The sequence below is a fragment of the Portunus trituberculatus genome, chromosome 44 (genome assembly GCF_017591435.1).
Source record: "Portunus trituberculatus isolate SZX2019 chromosome 44, ASM1759143v1, whole genome shotgun sequence".
NCBI classification, from domain to species: Eukaryota; Metazoa; Arthropoda; class Malacostraca; order Decapoda; family Portunidae; genus Portunus; species Portunus trituberculatus.
This window is the reverse complement of record NC_059298.1, coordinates 21,045,838-21,067,578: the sequence shown is the minus strand read 5'-3', so window position 1 is coordinate 21,067,578 and position 21,741 is coordinate 21,045,838. Positions and strand designations below refer to the sequence as shown.

General features: G+C 38.4%; 1 protein-coding gene across 4 annotated transcripts in view; it reads left to right on the top strand.

Annotated features, from left to right (window-relative positions):
• LOC123518687 (glycerol-3-phosphate dehydrogenase, mitochondrial-like) overlaps positions 1-21,741 on the top strand; it is a 162,405-nt gene that overhangs the window by 9,460 nt on the left and 131,204 nt on the right. For 2 of the 4 annotated variants that reach the window (XM_045279652.1, XM_045279653.1), the window contains exon 2: positions 19,031-19,152. In XM_045279652.1, coding sequence (XP_045135587.1) covers positions 19,039-19,152 — 114 coding nt within the window. In that variant the 5' untranslated portion in view covers positions 19,031-19,038. Of the gene's footprint in view, positions 1-10,798; positions 10,935-19,030; positions 19,153-21,741 lie in introns of those variants that run through there. The other 2 variants (XM_045279655.1, XM_045279651.1) reach the window with 2 other exon arrangements.

Here is a 21,741-nt window from a genome sequence, read left to right as displayed (position 1 = left end):
GCGAGTGGTTCATCAAATTTTCCCTGGCAAGTCAAAGGACAATAATTGTGTCCCTTCTGGGAGTAGAGTGGACGAGTTAAACACCTATTTTGCTAATGTAGGCAACAAAACTTTTATAAAGACACAAAAGAGTTTGACTGAAGATAATGTAACTCTCCATAATGCCATTGCTACTTATAATTCACATCGCTTTAGACCACAGCCTATAGACGCTAGCACTGTAATCCTCACTATTAAACACCTAAAAGACACAAATTCTTATGGGGCTGATGGTATACCACTTCGATTTTTAAAAGATGCTTTACCTGTTATAACTCCATATCTCACTTGTATTATAAACACCTCAATTGTTACAGGCATTTTCCCAACAACATGGAAGCACGCCCTTGTAACTCCCATTTATAAAAGTGGAGCATCGGATGACCCTAGCAATTACAGGCCTATCTCTTTATTGTCAATTTTATCTAAAGTTCTTGAGAAAATTATAGCCGAGCAACTAGTTAACTTTCTTGAATCTCGAAAACTACTCAGTAATACACAACATGGTTTTAGACCAGGACTGTCAACAGTAACAGCACTAACCAAAGTCGTAATGGATATTTATGAAAGCATGGATAACAAGAAGATTTCTCTACTAACCCTATGTGACTTGTCGAAAGCTTTTGACAGCGTAAGCCACAGCATTTTGTTGAAAAAGCTATATGATATTGGCATTGATTCCTTTTGGTTTAAAGACTATTTAGCACACAGAACTCAGTGTGTTCGTGTTGGAGAAAACATTTCCTCAAAATTAGAAGTGTCTTTTGGAGTCCCTCAGGGGTCAATACTTGGGCCTATCTTATTTACGATCTATGTTAATGACCTTGCTACTCATATCAATGACTGCCAGCTAGTACAATACGCTGATGACACTCAGTTCATTCATTCAGATTCGATCGATAATTTAAATGAACTAATCAGACGAACAGAAGAAACTCTGAATAAAATAATAAGCTATTTTAATAATAATGGTCTCCTACTAAATGCCAAGAAGACACAGTGTATGTTCATTGGATCAAGAGCTCTATTGTCTAGAATACCAAATAACACCATAATACATGTTAATGATGCACAGATTAAGCCAAGTGATTCTGTTAAGAACTTGGGAGTTTATTTCGACAAGTACATGCTTTTTGACAACCACATTACTGAGTTAGCCAAGAAAACTTTTGCGATACTTATGTATATTAATCGCATAAGAAACTTGTTTAGTACTAAGGCCAGAACAACTGTGATACAGACACTCGTCCTTAGCTTGATTAACTACGGCATGACGGTGTGGGGCACCACCAATAAAACTCAGCTAAAAAGAGTACAAAAAATACTAAATTTTTCTGCCAAAGTGGCTGTGGGTAATAGATCTAAGTATGACCATGCTTCTCCTATTTTAAATGAATTAAGATGGCTACAAATTAGCAAAAAATGTGATTACGACCAATGTGTTTTTATGTTCAATATTCTAAAAAAGAAATATCCTGGTTGGCTTGTCACCTTTCCAAGTGTGAGTGATGCAAACCAGACAAACAAGAGGCAACACAATCTACTGTATATGCCCAGAACTAGCACTGACAACGGCCAGAGATCAATTTCTGTAAAAGGTCCGCGATTTTGGAACGCCTTGCCCTCGTGTATAAAAGATATAGGAAATGTGTTCACGTTTAAAAGAAGACTTATAAACTTCCTTCTGAGTAACGACCTTCAGCTTTAATTGTGACATCACTAGTGCTTCTCTTTCTATGTGGCAATTTTATGATTAGTGTTCTTATGTTTTATTGTATTTTAGTATCATATTTTGAATTTTATGATGTTTTAGTAATAGTTTTACTGCTAGTTTTACCGCTAATGTTGTCTTTTTATACGATAGTTTATTAGCATGATGTTCTTTTATCGTATTTTAGTGTTATTACATGAATTTTACTGTCTTAGTAATCTTTTATAATTATGACACTTCATCATTATTCTTGATTTTAGCTATATCTGTATCTTGCTAGGAGAATATCACAATGTACAGCTGTAAGAATAACCATTGTTAACAATAGAATAAAACAATAAGGTCCTTATACAGAGTAAGCAGTTGGAGGGGCGAGAAAAGCTGGCGGAGACGCCTCAGAACACCTAACTTCATAGAAGCTTTGTTCAAAGGCAGGGAAAGCACTGAATGAGTGGGAACTAAATGATGAACGATTACTTTGTGCAGGATTCAAATCCAACCACAGTAACATTATTATGATCGTATGCTATGCTCCCACAAATGATGAATCTGATGATATAAAAAATTATTTTTATGCAAAATTGCAGGTGATTGGAAGGATTGCTAGATATGATATTTTGCTTTCCATCGGTAACGTTAATGTAGTTGTTGGATCTTCAAATGTTGGGTTTGAGTCGTGCATGGGAAGAATGGGAACTGGGAATCATAAGAGTTAGATTTGCAAGTTTTTGTTTGACAAATTATTTAATTATAGGAGGCACACTTTTTAAACTTCGTAATTTACATAAAACTACTTGGTTGTCGCCGTGTGGAAGGTACAAAACTCAGATTGATTACATTGCTGTGAGTAGAAAGCATCGAAGTTCTTTGTTAGATGTGGTTGTGAAAAGGGGAGGAGTGATAATTGGGAGAGACTGCCGGCTTGTAGTGTTAAAGCTTGAGTTCAAACTTAAAAGTCAAAAGAAGGAACAGAGTGTAAGAGTTGGATATGATATTGAGCAGCTTAGGAGTGATGGAGATGTAAAAAGGGAAGTACATGTTGGAGTGTCGGAACAGGTTCCTGGTTTTGGAACTTTTGGAGGAAGAACAGATTGGCGTAAGTGAAATGTGGGGGTAATATTAAAAAGGTTATACATGAGGCTGTTAGAAATACAATTGGAAGGAGGTGCAGGACTAAGAGGAAGAAGTGGATGTCGGATGGAACTTAAAATATTATCGAGAAAAGGAGAGAGACTAAATAAAAAAAAAAATTGAATTACAAAGTGATTATAATGTTAGAATGCCACGGGAAGAGTATTAGCGTTTAAGTTAAGAAGCTGTGTAGGAGGGATAAAAGAAAACATTTAAATGATAAGGTAAGAGAAACGGAAAACTCTGATTAACAAGAATAATGGACAGTATCAAAGATTAGCTTATGAAGCGATTAAAGAAATGACAGGATGTGCCAATAAACGTAAAGAGATACCAGTAAAGGATGAAATGGAAATCTGCTTACTAAAGATATTGATATAAAGAATAGATGGAAGAAACATTTTGAAACTGTATTAAACAGACGGATACTTTTCGATGAGGATATATGAGCATCGCAGAGAGATTTGGACAAGAATATTGGATATATTAGATTGGAGGAGATACAAAAGTCAACAGACCTGTTAAAAAATAATAAGACACCAGAAGACGGAATTATTCGTGAGATGTTTAAGGTTGATGATGAAAGGTTGATAGATGCTTTAACAAAATTGTTAAATAAAATATGGGAAACGGGGGAGATACCTAGTGAATGGAAACAAGGAGTAATTGTTCAAATTCCCAAAAAAAGGAGATTTGAGTGAATGTAGAAATTGAAAAGGGATTACTTTGTCACCAATTGCATTGAAAATTTTCTGTAAAGTATTACTGAATAGTATGGAACCAGTTATTGATGGTATCCTGAGAGAAGAGCAAGCTGGATTTAGGAGATGTCGTTGGTGTAATGATCAGTATTTTGTTATTTTGTTAGACATATCAAAAGTTTTTTGATAGAGTCTGGCATGAAGCACTGATTTCCAAACTGTCCTCCTTCTGTTTCTATCCTTCTCTCTGCAACTTCATCTCAAGTTTCCTTTGCTACTGTTCTATTGCAGCTGTGGTAGACGGCCACTGTTTTTCTCCTAAATCTATTAATAGTGGTGTTCCTCAGGGTTCTGTCCTGTCACCCACTATCTTTCTATTATTCATTAATGATCTTTTTAACCAAACTTCTTGCCCTATTCACTCCTACGCTGATTATACCACCCTACATCTCTCTACGTCCAACCTTTCAGAAAGTCAACAGATCACACAAGGCCACCACAGAACGCCTGACTTTTGATCTTTCTAAGATTTCCGATTGGGGCAGAGAAAATCTAGTAGTTTTCAATGCCTCAAAAACTAAATTCCTCCATGTATCAACTCGACACAATCTTCCAGAAAACTATCCCCTTTTCTTCAATGACACTCAACTGTCTCCCTCTTCCACACTGAATATCCTCGGTCTGTCTTTTACTCATAATCTTAATTGGAAACTTCACATCTCATCTCTTGCTAAAACAGCTTCTATGAAGTTAGGCGTTCTGAGGCGTCTCCGCCAGTTTTTCTTGCCCCTCCAACTGTTAACTCTGTACAAGGGCCTTATCCGCCCCTGCATGGAGTACTCTTCGCATGTTTGCAGGGAGGAGAGTTCCACTTACACAGTTTCATTAGATAGGGTGGAATCAAAAGCATTTCGTCTCATCAATTCCCCTCCTCTGACTGACTGTCTTCAACCTCCTTCTCACTGCCGAAATGTTGCATCTCTTTCTATCTTTTATCACTATTTTCATGTTAACTGTTCTACTGATCTTGCTAACTGCATGCCTCCCCTCCTCCTGCAGCCTCGCTATACAAGGCTTTCTTCTTCCTCTCATCGCTATTCTGTCCAACTCTCTAATGCAAGGGTTAACCACAACTCTCAATCATTCATACCTTTCTCTGATAAACTCTGGAACTCCCTACCTGCTCTGTATTTCTGTCTTCCTACGACTTGACTTCTTTTAAGAGGGAGGTATCAAGACATTTGTTCCTTAATTTTGGCTAACTCTTTACTTATCTTTTAGGGAACCAGTACTCAAGTGGGCCCTTTTTTTTAAATGTTTTGTTGCCCTTGGCTGGCCTTCTCTCCTGCATAAAAAAAATATATATATATATATATATATATATATATATATATATATATATATATATATATATATATATATATATATATATATATATATATATATATATATATATATATATATATATATATATATATATATATATATATATATATATATATATATATATATATATATATATATATATATATATATATATATATATATATATATATATATATATATATATATATATATATATATATATATATATATATATATATATTAGGCTTTTAATGCAACAGGCAAATGAAATGAAAATGCCACTTAGGCTTTGTTTTGTTAATTCTAAAAAGGCATTTGACAGCATTTCTAGAAATATGATCAGAGAGATAATGAGACACTATGGGATACCAGAATATTTTGTTAGGATGGTAACATATCTGCATAATGGTACTCATTGTAAAGGGATAGTAGATGAGTCGTTGAGTGATGCATTTGAAGTTAAGTCTGGTGTAATTCAGGGAGGAATATTGTCTCCCTTGTTGTTCATTTTAGTAATTGATTATGTAATGAAGAGTTATGAGCCAGACAGATGAAGGTATTGTTTGGGGAGAAGGTCGAAAGTTGGTAGATATAGATTATGCAGATGATATTGTGCTTATTGGTGAAAGTTCAGAGGAAATACAAAGTGTTGGATTGCTTGGTTAGGGAATGAGATAAGGTAGGGTTTGCTATTAATTGCGCGAAGACGGAGTTAATAATATGAATAACGAGAATCCTAGGGATTGTATAGTTGATGGTAGAATAGTGCGACAGGTTGAGAATTTACTTATCTAAGAATGGTTCCTTAAATTTCAAGTTTAAGGAGAGACTAAGGAAAGCAAATCAAGCAATTGGAATGTTGAAAGCTATTTGGAACAATGCTAATTTTTCAATGCTAACAAAAGTGAAAATTTATAAGACTATGATTAGGCAATCGTCATCGTCACCAGAGCAAGACATCTTGTTCAGTAGTTGTTTGTTTATACATTCACTTCCCGCCTACCAGCCGATACTCACCAGTCGCTATGTGTGAATGTGTTCCAACTAGAAGGGCTCAGTCGATAATTCTACTGACTTGCAATTTCAGACGCATATTGACACATGTGAATCCGCCTTTAGAGTCGCAGTCCAGCCTCTCAGGCCTTAACAGTCGCTCCATTTCGCTGAAGTTTTGAAGTGGTGGATACGGACCCTGGGGCACTGGAGGCTTGTTTTATATCTATTAAGATAGATGGTTTAGAAGATCCTTGATGAATAATAGAAAGAGAATAAGTGACAGGACAGAATACTGAGGAACACCACTGTTTAAGAGTATTCTCAAATCATTTATCGCTGTCTCTGGTATTTGGTAAGCTCCGGAATTCTCTGCCTGTTTGTGTATTTCCTCCTTCATATGACTTGGACCCTTTAAAGACACTTATACTTTGAATTTTGACGATCGCTTTGGTCTCTTAGGGAATCAACACCTCAGTGGGTCTTCTCTCTCTCTCTCTCTCTCTCTCTCTCTCTCTCTCTCTCTCTCTCTCTCTCTCTCTCTCTCTCTCTAGTTTTGTTGCTCTTGGTCAGTGACCCTCTTACATAAAAGTAATAGTAATAATAATGATAATGTTCAGACATTCAGACAAGTTGGAGGAGGGGGTGAAGAGAAAACTCACCTCCCTACACCTGTGTTTCTCTTCACCTTCTTCTCCAATAATGATAATAATAATAGTAATAATAATAATAATAATAATGATAATAATAATAATTATAATAATAATAATAATAATAATAGTAGTAGTAGTAGTAATAATAATAATAATAATAATAATAATAATAATAATAATAATAATAATATTATTATTATTATTATTATTATTATTATTATTACCGATAATAGTACTAATAATGATAATAATAATAATAATAATAATAATAATAATAATAATAATAATAATAATAATAATATTGATAATAATAATAATAATGATAATAATAATAATAATGATAATAATAGATTAAATCGATTACATAGAATAAAATGGATAAATAAACGATTGATAATGACGATGAAGATGATGATGATGATAAGAAAAAGATAAATGATGATAATGATGATGGACGATAACTTAGGTATTACGTATGTAAGTTTCAAAACTAATAAAGTATGATTAATTAACCTTTAATAGTAATGCCGAGAATAACCTTCTGCTACCTTTGTAAGTCAAAGTTTTGAAGTAGTAAATTACAACAACATAGGTAAAGGTAGAAAATTGTATGAAGTGAAAACGCAACATTGCAGCATTGGTAACTTGTGGATGTAGAGCGTACGTGGGAATTAGGAACTTGTTGAATCAATGAAGAACAAGATATGTGTACACAAAGCAACATATAAGTTAATTAATGTTAATAACAACTTCACGAGACAAAAACATCAGCATTCATCAGAAAACAAGCCATGATTTGCAGATCTCCTTCCTCAACGAAATTATTTAGTAAAAAAAGAAAGAAGTACGTACAAGAAAGATGAGCTCAAATAGATCCACAGGAATCAAAGCAGTGGCAGACGCAGGAAGGGACGACAAGACATGAGAGTGATGAGACAGAAAAATAAGTTTGAAAGATTTGCCAATAGAGGTTTACAGAAATGGGACTGTGAAGAGCTCCTTACGCTACAATTTCCACACGTCCATCTGACGAAGTGTGTCATTAGTGATGTCATTCTTTTGACTGGAAAATTCATCGGAGGTGCCAAACACGGAGGAATATTTGGCAGCTACGATTAATTTTCTCGTCAACGAAGTAATTTCACTGATGATATACCCTATTCCCAGACGGACATGCGAAAGCGGATTGTATGAATTATAATAATATTATACGACTCATGATAGAGGCTGTGTCGGGGGGGAGGGGTGCGTGCAGCAATGGGTATAGTGAGGGTGGTGGTGTCCATGACATTAATATAGTGTGTGTCAAAGTTAAGAATGTGAACACTTGGCTTGTTCTACTTAGTAGTATTTACTTAATCTGCACATCTTTCATAGGTAAGGTGAAACATTTTTTTTCATAAACATTAACTAGTCTGCCAATGAAAGATCTGTCCGCTCGAGAGGATTGGGGCGAGTAACCAGTGGCGTCTGTTGTAAAAGAGATGAAAAGGAGCTCACAATGCTAAAGTTCTGGGAATCCAATTGAATATGAAAAACTGGCCTCGTTTTGCGCAACAAGTATAGCTGCTCACATAAATGAAAGAACAGTGACCTCGCTTCCCAGTGAAATGTAAGGCCCACCAATCTTCGTTAGTGTGTGTGTGTGTGTGTGTGTGTGTGTGTGTGTGTGTGTAATTCACCTCGGTCGTCTGCTGGTCACCCAGCCAGTCTTCCCCATTACGGAGCGAGCTCAGAGCTCATAGACCGATCTTCGGGTAGGACTGAGACCACAACACACTCCACACACCGGGAAAGCAAGGCCACAACCCCTCGAGTTGCATCCCGTACCTATTTACTGCTAGGTGAACAGGGGCCAAACATTAAGAGGCTTGCCCATTTGCCTCGCCGCTTTCCGGGACTCGAACCCGGGCCTCTCGATTGTGAGACGAGCGTGTTAACCACTACACTACGCGGTCTGCGTGTGTGTGTGTTTCACTGTTTGATCTGCTGCAGTCTCTGATGAGACAGCCAGACGTTACCCTACGGAACGAGCTCAGAGCTCATTATTTCCGATCTTCGGATAGGCCTGAGACCAGGCACACACCACACACCGGACAACAAGGTCACAACTCCTCGATTTACATCCCGTACCTACTCACTGCTAGGTGAACAGGGGCTACCCTTTCACACCCAAATATCTCCACCCGGCTGGGGAATCGAACTCCGGTCCTCTGGCTTGTGAAGCCAGCACTCTAACCACTGAGCTACTGTGTGTGTGTGTGTGTGTAAACACTCTCTACTATATGTTTGATTTCACCCACCATGGAAGCTGCAAACAAGTTGTATTGTAAATTATGATAGGTAAATTATACAAAGGGATAAAGAAAACAAATTAACATACAATAATTTTTTACATCAAAATAATAAACAGGTAAATAATTCAATCTCTCTCTCTCTCTCTCTCTCTCTCTCTCTCTCTCTCTCTCTCTCTCTCTCTCTCTCTCTCTCTCTCTCTCTCTCTCTCTATATATATATATATATATATATATATATATATATATATATATATATATATATATATATGTTCTTACCTCACCGTTATCCTCCTGGCGCCCAGGCAAATTACATATCCACCACACACCATATGAGGATGTGGGCTTTGTGTCTTCACAAGGTCCTTTTTCAATTTGCTTCTATGAACATTGACATATCTTCCCGCCAGTCAATATATATATATATATATATATATATATATATATATATATATATATATATATATATATATATATATATATATATATATATATATATTGACTGGCGGGAAGATATGTCAATGTTCATAGAAGCAAATTGTAAGAAAGGGGACCTTGTGAAGACACAAAGCCCACATCCTCATATGGTGTGGTGGTGGATATGTAATTTGCCTGGGCGCCGGAGGGAGGATAACGGTGAGGTAAGAACTGGGCAGATTTGAACCATGGTTATTGTCCCGCCAGATGGTCTGGCTGTGGTAGGCGGGCGAGGTGTTGCAGCACACAGCGGCTGCGGTAGTCCATGTCAAGGTTTTCACTCACACACACACACACACACACACACACACACACACACACACACACACACACACACACACACAGAGAGAGAGAGAGAGAGAGAGAGAGAGAGAGAGAGAGAGAGTATTGAAGAAAGCTGTGTAGAAGAAAGCGGACATAGGACCACAAAATGCTGTCTGTAGAATTATGTTTGTCTGTACATTCTTAGAACATGATATATTGGCAGTACTGTACCTCTGAGCAGGGTTGCCAATTGTCTTTCAGTGACGCACTGTTACTGTAGACAAGCGCTGGATATAAAAAAAAAAATTTACATCTTTTTTTTTTTCTTACTGAAACGTTGGTAGAATAATGAATGTTATGGTATTTAGTAAGTCAATTTGTTAATTTACGTTGATGAGGTGATTGGTGAGCTTTTACACACACGCACACTGCCAAGGCCATGTAGTGAGTAATGCAAGCGGTAAGGCATATATTATATTGCTTGGTAATTTTACTTCTTTATTTATTTATTTATTCACTTACTTGTCTAGTTAGAATAATTTTGGATGCCAATTTTAGTAAGCAAAGTCAGTAACATAACGGAACAGTGACCGTGTGATATGTAGATGTACGTCATTAACCGAGTCTTAAAATAAAACTTGTAAATGAAGAGTTGAAACAAAGGTTGAAGGTGATGGGTGGATTCTGTACCTACCAGCTATACCCCTCTCAGATTCTCCCCCTCCTCCTCCTCCACTTGTTCCTTAAATTAATAGATGCCAGTGTTATTTGTAATGCTATTTACTTATATTTTTACATGCACCCAAAATAAAAATCATACCTTTATTCAAATTGTCCTTGATACAGTTTCACTCAGTCGCTGATATGTTTGAAGTTTGAGCCAATTCATTACCATCTGCGAAAATCATAGTGCAAATGGTCGGTTGTGGAAATTTCATCACACAAGGCAGCTATCAACAATACTGAAATAAATAGTATTACTGTTCACGCTTCGAGGATGGCATACTAGTGTGACGTGCTGCTGCCAGAAAGTATTAGTGTATTGGAAGAAGTGTCCTTAAGCTAGTCTTGCCGCGGCTTTGAAGTACTCCTACATCTTAGAAGGTTGCACAATTTCACCTTGAACAATTACTGGTGTATTCTACCCGCCTCGATTTCTCTTTTAAGCGAGTCACTCATTTGCTGCCAGTTGGCAAGTGCACATGGTGTGTGGTTAGCTGACTCCACACTGGTTGTGTTGGTGACTGTCTCACTACAACGACTTGCCGCAGATGGAGGGTTCGACGGATGAGTGAACGTGGCCTAGGTTAGTCCCGATCATTACGTTGTCGACATGTATATAATATTACAACATATGTATCATTCATATGGTAATGTACTATTTAAATATCATGTTCAGTGTAATTGACTAATATAAAATTATCATTTGCTGAAGTTCAACTGTGTGTGTGTGTGTGTGTGTGTGTAATTCACTGTTTGATCTGCTGCAGTCTCTGACGAGACAGCCAGACGTTACCCTACGGAACGAGCTCAGAGATCATTATTTCCGATCTTGGGATAGGTCTGAGACCAGGCACACAACACACACCGGGACAACAAGGTCACAACTCCTCGATTTACATCCCGTACCTACTCAATGCTAGGTGAACAGGGGCTACACGTGAAAGGAGACACTGAAGCCAGCGCTCTAACCCTGAAATATCATCGTAGAATGAGTCCGTGACGCAATAGAGGTTTCGGTAATATTATTGGAGGCCATATGGTGACCTTTGAAGTTTGGCTTATGAAAACGCAGAACGAGTGGTAGCTTGATTCCGTGTTATACATTAAACGTCTCAGAATCAGAAAATAAAGAAAAATAGTAGTAATAAATAAATTAATAATAGGCAATTTTAGTATCGTCGACTGAGTCACGGCTTGTGTCATCTCATGTGTTAAAGTCTTAACAATGGGAGCACTGTGGTAACATAAGAGAAGACGGAAGTGAATACCTAACGATTTCAATTCCCGCGAATCTGGACTCCCCCGTGGCTACGGCTGAATGTAAAGACGAGAGGTGAAGACAAGTACACCTCTAAAATTTGGTAATTGAATCTCCTGACCCTACTGGTTGGCTAATTTTTTCAGCACACTATACTAGGCTGATGTAAGGGCAGCACAGACTGAAGATACGCCAGTCAACTTATCAATCAATTTGCAGAAACATATAACAAGGGAAGACAATGACTGAGTTGTGTAGCTTTTTTTCAGTCATCGTGAAAAGTCATGAGTATATAAATGTTAGTGCAAAAGGGTGAGTAAGATCAGTAATAATGAACTTTTAGTAAGTACAAATTTAAGGGAAATGGTGATGTTGTCTAATCTGGATATTGGTAAAGAAGTGGGCCCAGAAATTCATACAAGGCTGATTTGAACGAACTTATAGATTCCCTTGCCACAACTGGTAAGGAGTTCATAAACTGACGCAGAGTAGCGAGAACACTGGTCTCAATTATGCCATAGGTGAGGTGGATTTTGAACTTGTGCTCTCTTGTGTCAAGAGGAGGGGCGGGATTGAACATTTCCTATGGCTATATACTCATCGATACTATAGGCAATGCAAAATAAAAGCTGTGATTATATATATATATATATATATATATATATATATATATATATATATATATATATATATATATATATATGTGTGTGTGTGTGTGTGTGTGTGTGTGTGTGTGTGTGTGTGTGTGTGTGTGTGTGTGTGTGCATATATGTTTGATTCTCGGGACAGGTCAGAGGTCATTTGAGCAAGTGTGTGGCCCTGTTCACCTAACAGTGGTTAGGTACCTGGTGTAAGTCGAAAATTATGACCCGTCACTAGGTAGGAGAAACAAACTAAAAAAAAAAAAGAAATACTACACATGGTGTGGCCTGATCACCCCTGGCCTGGGTCACTATAAGCTCATCTGGTGCTATGAATATCTGCCGCGCGTTGGGATGTCAAATGCCACCATAGGGATTGAGTAGGCTAAAAGATGTATGAATGTTAGTTAAGTGTAAGATATGTAGATTGTAGTAGAATGTTCAGCTCTGTACTAGCTGTCCTTCCAAATAAATATATATATATATATATATATATATATATATATATATATATATATATATATATATATATATATATATATATATATATATATATATATATATATATATATATATATATATATATATATATATATATATATATATATATATATATATATATATATATACCCTTACACTCAAAACATTACCGATCGCCCATTGAAAATACATAGAAACCCCCCAGTTCCGCTCCTTATTTTCCGTTTTATGTCCATGTTTCGAGGCTGCCTACCATATATGTGACCTTAATAGACTGGCAATAGTCGTGGCATACTGGGCCACCAAGATTTAGACGGTAAATCATACATACAAATGATATAATACAGTGTTTTCCAGCTTTGTTGGACTTGGTGAGAGGTGGGAAGCTGTCTTTGGGGCAAACGTGTGACTGAACAAGGTCATGTATATCCACATATGTGGATATACATGTGCATGTATAGATGTAGACATGTACATATACATGTGCATTTAAATGAGGGATAAGTAAACTGTGTATCAGGTGAAACTTGGCCTGAAGGTTGATTTTTCTTGGTATAGCAATTACTTAACACGTCAAAAAAATTTTCTCTCTCTCTCTCTCTCTCTCTCACACACACACACACACACACACACACACACACACACACACACACACACACACACACACACACACACCGGTAGCTCAGTGGTTAGAGCGCTGGCTTCACAAGCCAGAGGACCGGGGTTCGATTCCCCGGCCGGGTGGAGATATTTGGGTGTGTCTCCTTTCACGTGTAGCCCCTGTTCACCTAGCAGTGAGTAGGTACGGGATGTAAATCGAGGAGTTGTGACCTTGTTGTCCCGGTGTGTGGTGTGTGCCTGGTCTCAGGCCTATCCGAAGATCGGAAATAATGAGCTCTGAGCTCGTTCCGTAGGGTAACGTCTGGCTGTCTCGTCAGAGACTGCAGCAGATCAAACAGTGAAACACACGCCCGGTAGCTCAGTTAGAGCGCTGGCTTCACAAGTCAGAGGACCGGGTTTCGATTCCCCGGCCGGATGGAGATATTTGGGTGTGTCTCCTTTCACGTGTAGCCCCTGTTCACCTAGCAGTGAGTAGGTACGGGATGTAAATCGAGGACTTGTGACCTTGTTGTCCCGGTGTGTGGTGTGTGCCTGATCTCAGGCCTATCCGAAGATCGGAAATAATGAGCTTTGAGCTCGTTCCGTAGGGTAACGTCTGGTTGTCTCGTCAGAGAATGCAGCAGATCAAACAGTGAAACACACACACACACACACACACACACACACACACACCACGTACTGTAGTGGTTAGCACGTTCGACTCACAATCGAAAGGGCCGGGTTCGAATCTCGGTAAGCGGCGAGGCAAATGGGCAAGTCTCTTAATGTGTGGCCCCTGTTCACCTAGCAGTAAATAGGTACGGGATGTAACTCGAGGGGTTGTGGCCTCGCTTTCCCGGTGTGTGGAGTGTGTTATGTGGTCTCAGTCCTACACGAAAATCGGTCTATGAGCTCAGACCTCGCTCCGTAATGGGAAAGACTGGCTGGGTGACCAGCAGACGACCGAGGAGGTGAATTACACACACACACACACACACATATACATTAATTGATCTCTCTCTCTCTCTCTCTCTCTCTCTCTCTCTCTCTCTCTCTCTCTCTCTCTCTCGCACACTCGACTCACAATCGAGAGGCCCGGGTTCGAGTCCCGGTAAGCGGCGAGGCAAATGGGCAAGCCTCTTAATGTGTGGCCCCTGTTCACCTTTTTTTTTTTTTTTTTTTTTTATATACGTAGGGAAGAGGGCCAGCAAAGGGCAAAAAAAAGAAAGTTAGAAAAAGGCCCACTTGAGCGCTGGCTCTCCAAAGACTTCAAAAAGTGCCAAAACCGTCAGCCAGAATTAGGGGAGCAAATGCCTCGATACCTCCCTCTTAAAAGAAGACAAGCTGTAGGAATTCGGAAATACAGATGCAGGGAGGGAGTTCCAGAGTTTACCAGTGAAAGGAATGAATGATTAAGCGTACTGGTTAACTCTTGCATTAGAGAGTTGGACAGAATAGGGATGAGAGGAAGAAGAAAGCCTTGTGCAGCGTGGCCACAGGAGGAGGGGAGGCATGCAGTTAGCAAGATCAGTAGAACAGTTACCATGAAAATAGCGATAAAATATAGAAAGGATACAACATTTCGGCGGTGAGAAAGAGACTGAAGACAGTTAGTCAGAGGAGGGAGTTGATGAGACGAAGAGCTTTCGATTCCACCCTATCAAGCAAAGCTGTGTGACTGGAACCCCCAAACATGCGAAGAGTACTCCATACAGGGACGGATAAGGCCCTTATACAGAGTAAGCAGTTGGAGGGGCGAGAAAACTGTCGGAGACGCCTCAGAACACCTAACTTCATAGAAGCTGTTTTAGCAAGAGATGAGATGTGAAGTTTCCAGTTAAGATTATGAGCAAAGGACAGACCGAGGATATTCATTGTGGAAGAGGGAGACAGTTGAGTGTCATTGAAGAAGAGGGATAGTTGTCTGGAAGGTTGTGTCGAGTTGATAGATGGAGGAATTGAGTTTTGAGGCATTGAAAACTACTAGATTTTCTCTGCCCCAATCGGAAATCTTAGAAAGATCGGAAGTCAGGCGTTCCGTGGCGTCCCCGCGTGATCTGTTGATTTCCTGAAGGGTTGGACGTCTCTGAAAGAACGTGGAAAGATGTAGGGTGGTATCATCAGCGTAGGAGTGGATAGGGCAAGAAGTTTGGTTAAGAAGGTCATTAATGAATAATAGAAAGAGAGTGGGTGACAGGACAGAACCCTGAGGAACACCACTATTAATAGGTTTAGGAGAAGAACAGTAGCCGTCTACCACAGCAGCAATAGAGCGGTCGGAAAGGAAACTTGAGATAAAGTTGCAGAGAGAAGGATAGAAGCCGTAGGAGGGCAGTTTTGAAATCAAAGCTTTATGCCAGACTCTATCAAAAGCTTTTGATATGTCTAACGCAACAGCAAAAGTTTCACCGAAATCTCTAAAAGAGGATGACCAAGACTCAGTAAGGAAAGCCAGATCACCAGTAGAGCGACCTTGACGGAAGCCATACTGGCGATCAGACAGAAGATTGTGAAGTGACAGATGTTTGAGAATCTTCCTATTCAGGATAGATTAAAAAAACTTTAGACAAGCAAGAGATTAAAGCTATAGGACGGTAGTTTGAGGGGTTAGAACGGTCACCCTTTTTAGGAACAGGCTGAATGTAGGCGAACTTCCAGCAGGAAGGAAAGGTACAAGTCGATAGACAAAGTTGGAAGAGTTTGGCCAGGCAAGGTGCAAGCACAGAAGCACAGTTTTTGAGAACAATAGGAGGGACCCCATCAGGTCCATAAGCCTTCCGAGGGTTTAGGCCAGCAAGGGCATGGAAAACATCATTACGAAGAATTTTGATTGTAGACATGAAATAGTCAGAGGGAGGAGGAGAGGGAAGGACAAGCCCAGAATCGTCCAAGGTGGAGTTGTGAGCAAAAGTTTGAGAAAAGAGTTCAGCTTTAGAGACAGAAGAGATGGCAGTGGTGCCATCAGGATGAAATAAAGGAGGGAAAGATGAAGAAGTGAAGTTATTTGAGATGTTTTTGGCTAGATGCCAGAAGTCACGAGGAGAGTTTGAGTTTGAAAGATTTTGACATTTCCTATTTATGAAAGAGTGTTTGGCAAGTTGAAGAACAGACTTGGCATGATTCCGGGCAGAGATATAAAGTGCATGAGATTCAGGAGATGGAAGGCTCAAGTACCTTTTGTGGGCAACCTCTCTATCATGTATAGCACGAGAACAGGCTGAGTTAAACCAAGGTTTAGAAGGTTTAGGTTGAGAGAAAGAATGAGGAATGTATGCCTCCATGCCAGACACTAACACCTCTGTTATGCGTTCAGCACAAAGAGATGGGTCTCTGACACGGAAGCAATAATCATTCCAGGGAAAATCAGCATAATACCTCCTCAGGTCCCCCCAACTGGCAGAGGCAAAACGCCAGAGGCACCTTCGCTTTGGGGGATCCTGCGGAGGGATTGGAAAAATAGGACAAGATACAGAAATGAGATTGTGATCGGAGGAGCCCAACGGAGATGAAAGGGTGACAGCATAAGCAGAAGGGTTAGAGGTGAGGAAGAGATCAAGAATGTTGGGCGTGTCTCCAAGACGGTTAGGAATACGAGTAGGGTGTTGCACCAGTGAAGGGAGAGGAAAGCCAAAGCTGGTGGTGAACATTGAAATCTCCAAGAATGGAAATCTCAGCGAAAGGGTAGAGGGACAGAATGTGTTCCATTTTAGAAGTTCAGTAGTCGAAGAAATTACTATAGTCAGAAGAGTTAGGGGAGAGATAAACAGCACAGATGAATTTAGTTTGAGAGTGACTGTTAAGTCGTAGCCAGATGGTGGAAAATTCGGAAGACTCAAGAGCGTGGGCACGAGAGCAAGTTAAGTCGCATCCAGCTTTGGAATGAAAATGAGAATAAAGAAAGTAGGGGGAACAGAGAAGGGGCTACTGTCAGTTGCCTCAGATAGCTGTGTTTCGGTGAGGAAAAGAAGATGAGGTTTAGTAGAAGAGAGGTGGTGTTCCACAGATTGAAAATTAGATCTAAGACCGCGAATGTTGCAGAAGTTAATGTAGAAAAAGTTGAGGGAAGTGTCAAGGCATTTGTGGTCTTCAACAGGAGAGGTGTCCGACCTGGGGACATTTTTGGTTCCCTCCCCAGAGGAGGACTCCGAGGTGTTGTTTATTTTGGGTCCCATTTTTCTTTTAAATTTTGATTTGGAGTGAAGGGTGTATGTATGGTAAGTGCATGTAGTTTTGTGTGAAGAAGAAGAGCTGTCTTTAGAGGGTAGGCTGTGACTACCCCCTTGAGTTGTGAGACACAAAGGGAAACATTCAACGAGATCACAACTAGCTTTAATGGAAGGTTCACAGCACCTCCTGAACTAGTGCTATTAGATCTCACTGGGAGTAAGTTATTGTTTCGGTAGGTGTCTACTACCTCCTCCTGTAGCAGTAAATAGGTACAGAATGTAACTCCACGGATTGTGGCGTCGCTTTCCCGGTGTATGGAGTGTGTTGTTATAAAGAATTACAGTTTTTTTTTACACTTAACAGATTTACCTGTGACGTCTGTGACAAGATGTTTTTGAACAAGGTAGACGCAGATCTGTGCTACAAAAATCATTTGGACATGTACATCCGGCCTCTGCCGTATGTACCAGGGCCGTCAGAAAATATTCCCTGCAGAAATTAAATGTGTAGTGTTTTATTTGAGCCTTGCCTTCAATTATCCCATTCCCATAATAATATATTCATATTACGGTGGAATGCGGCTGTACGTCTCAGCTTGGCGTGATCCTGCGACTAAAGAGTACAATAGTTTTTCCGGCGAGCGACGAGGGAGATTCGTTTGGCAGTGTTACTATCGTTTTCAGTAGCAGCGTTCGCGTGTAAAAGCGAACGCTTCTGGACCGTTCACCCTCCTCAAAGTGCTACTGAAAACGCCTATTATTATTATTATTATTATTGTTGTTGTTGTTAACATTATTATTATTATTATTATTATTATTATTATTATTATTATTCATGACCAGTATTATCATTATTAGAACATAAGTATGCTAAGTACTGTATATATATATATATATATATATATATATATATATATATATATATATATATATATATATATATATATATATATATATATATATATATATTTATAAACAAAGGTTGATAGAAATTGTAGATAGTAAAATGAAATCAGGAAATCTTCATTCCTATTGCTTTATTATTTTCCAACGTTTTGTCTTTAGCTGTAAGGCGAAACGTTGGAAAATAATAAAGCAGGAGGAATGAAGATTTCACGGTGATTTCCTATATATATATATATATATATATATATATATATATATATATATATATATATATATATATATATATATATATATATATTAAGGAGTTTGAAAGAGGAGGCGGCATGACGTCACAAAAGTGAAGCCTGCGCGCTATAATATTATTAATATTATTAATATTATATTATCATTTTTATAGTCGCTATTATTAGCAAAATTAGTTATTATCATAGTAACAAACATTAGTCATTGCAGAGGCGCTTTATACTAATAATACAACTCATTACTACAGGTAAAGCACTAGGCAACTTATATACCTATCTACGCCACAGTGTTCAGAAATGTAGAATCGTTAGTAGACCGAACAAACAAAGCGTGTCACCTGTAGGCGTAATAATTAAATCATTAAAGAGCCTTCCTCCTCTTACAGCTTGGGTGATGGCAGGATCCCGAACAAGGACTATGGCCCGCATTGTAGGGCTAGGTGCAGGCATAGTCGGTGTGGGTGCACTCACTGCCTCCTACATATACGATGATGACCAGCACACAAAGGTAAGACTGACATCCCTTGCTATCCTGTATGCATAATAGTTTAGTAGCAGTGACCCCCACATTTATTTGCACACTGAGGGACACAACACGGTGATTGCATAGCTGCAAAACTGCTGGAAGAGAACTTCGTACTTTATTCCTCTTTTGTTACGCCTGAGGAGTCCGCTCTTGATCCATCGCGAGAGTTGTTAGTTTTGATGTTCGATATTTTCTCGGTGCAAACTGGCTGATGATGTTACTTAAGTCAGAATGTGTATGCATAATAGTTTTTTTTTCTGGTGTCGGACTCAATTTATTTAAGATAAAATATGCTGCATTTAGAATCTGGATAGTACTATTACCAGATAATCTCAAAAAATATGTTATCATCACACTGGCCTATGATACGCGGAACGAGGAACATCCGCTCCAGATAGCTGGAACTTGCCCAGGATTAGCGGAGCCAAGTTGGGATGGCTTCATATCCATCCCGGTTCTTCGTATGCTATCCCAATGGAAAAATAAACATAATATTATGTAATAAGAACCTTTTATTTAAACTAAAAAGAACGTGACTAAATGTTTCATATTGGAATTTTGAATAATAGGTCATCAATTTAGAAAGAAAAAAATAAAAAAAATAATAAATAAATAATATATATATATATATATATATATATATATATATATATATATATATATATATATATATATATATATATATATATATATATATATATATATATATATATATATATATATATATATATATATATATATCATGTCGATAGTTTGGGCTCATGGCAAATACCTCTGACTCCAAAGTTGTCATCGTGCACGTCTCAGCTTGTCTCTAATTTCTTTTACTTACTTTTCTTCAATAAGAGAAAGCGCAAATGTAGTTCCAGAGCGAAGCACAGGTTGAGATATAAGCGGCATGGTTTTGTTCTGGTTTATTTTGATTAAGCTTGGTATTGGTTGCCGGGCCGTTTGCCTAGCATAGCAAGAACGCGGGCAGCTTGTGTGTGATAGTGTTCCTGGTTTCGTACCAAGAACCATGGCCCGCGTTCTGGCCAGTGTGTGGGTTCACACGTGCCAATTTGCGACTGAAATTTTACGTCGGTAGAGTTTTCGACTCATTCCTTCTAGTCAGAAGGTGTCACATGTAACGACTGGAAAGTATCGACTAGTTGGAGCCTTGGCGGGAAGTGAATATAAACAGATAGCTAACCGCCAAGATGTCTTCCTTCAGTGACGATGCTGAAGCAGTGGTTGCTCTTCTTTTGGCGTACCGGAAGAGTAAATAGAAAAGGAAATGCCTGTGGATACGTCCCTGGCTAAGTAGAAGGAAAAAGAAGTGTCTTCCACACTAAATTAGCTTACATTTCTCATAAGAAAATTGTTAATCTAAAGAAGACTATGCACAATTTTTTTTTTTTTTTTCATTTCTGTGATCACAGATGTGTTCTTTTTCCCTCACCAACGCTAACTTCTCTCTACCTGGAAACAGCATTTTCAAAGCCTACTCCGTGACGTCACGACATAAATAAAGTCACAAATATACTAACAAGACCAACATGTTGGTCTTGTTTTGCGACTGGTTTTTCCAGTTGCCAGGCACCTATTTTGCGTCGGAAACTCCCGACGTAAATTTTCAGTCGCAAATTGGCACGGGTGAACCCGCCTTTATTCTCTCAAAATTATCCATACAGACTATTTAAAAGTCGATACAGAAGTTTGAAAGTATTATGTAAATTCCATGTGCATACATATGTATGCACATGGAATTTTCAATAAGAAGGCAGCATCTCATGGCAAATTTCTCTCATGTTGGTTGTGTCCTCTGGTGATATTGTGAAACTGTAAACACAACAATTTTGACATTACTGAGATTTACAATAACAAGGTAGCATACATGGCAAATTTCTCTCATGTTGGTTGTTTCCATTGGTGATACTGTGTGTGAACCTGTGAGGACAACAATTTTGATATTACTACTGTGACCATTGTATTGATGTGTTGTTATTTTGAATAGTTGCCCGCACTTTATTTTACCTTATTTATTTCAAGAATTATATGTTATTGAATATTACTTTTTATGGCTTACAATTTAATGATTGAGCAACGACGTTGTAAATCTCACTCCAATGGGCATTGTGTAAGGTGTAACGCCATGCGGCGCTGTCTCTACTGTATGTTCCTTTCAGTCCATGATCAGGTCACTCAGCGATTGAGGTGGCAACAGGAAGACCAGGTACAGCCAACATCTCGAGTACAAATTCTAATTGTCTGGATCCACTATACCTCAATTAATTTGTGTCTAACTTTCACACACAAGTAAAACTCGGCACAGGTCTCCACCGCGTCACATTTGTTTACCTCGTGTATCTCACCTGCTGCACTTGTGAAGTAGAGCTATGAATTATTTCACATATCACACAAGTCACACTCACTCATATAATTAGTATATATATATATATATATATATATATATATATATATATATATATATATATATATATATATATATATATATATATATATATATATATATATATATATATATATATATATATATATATATATATATATATATATATATATATATAT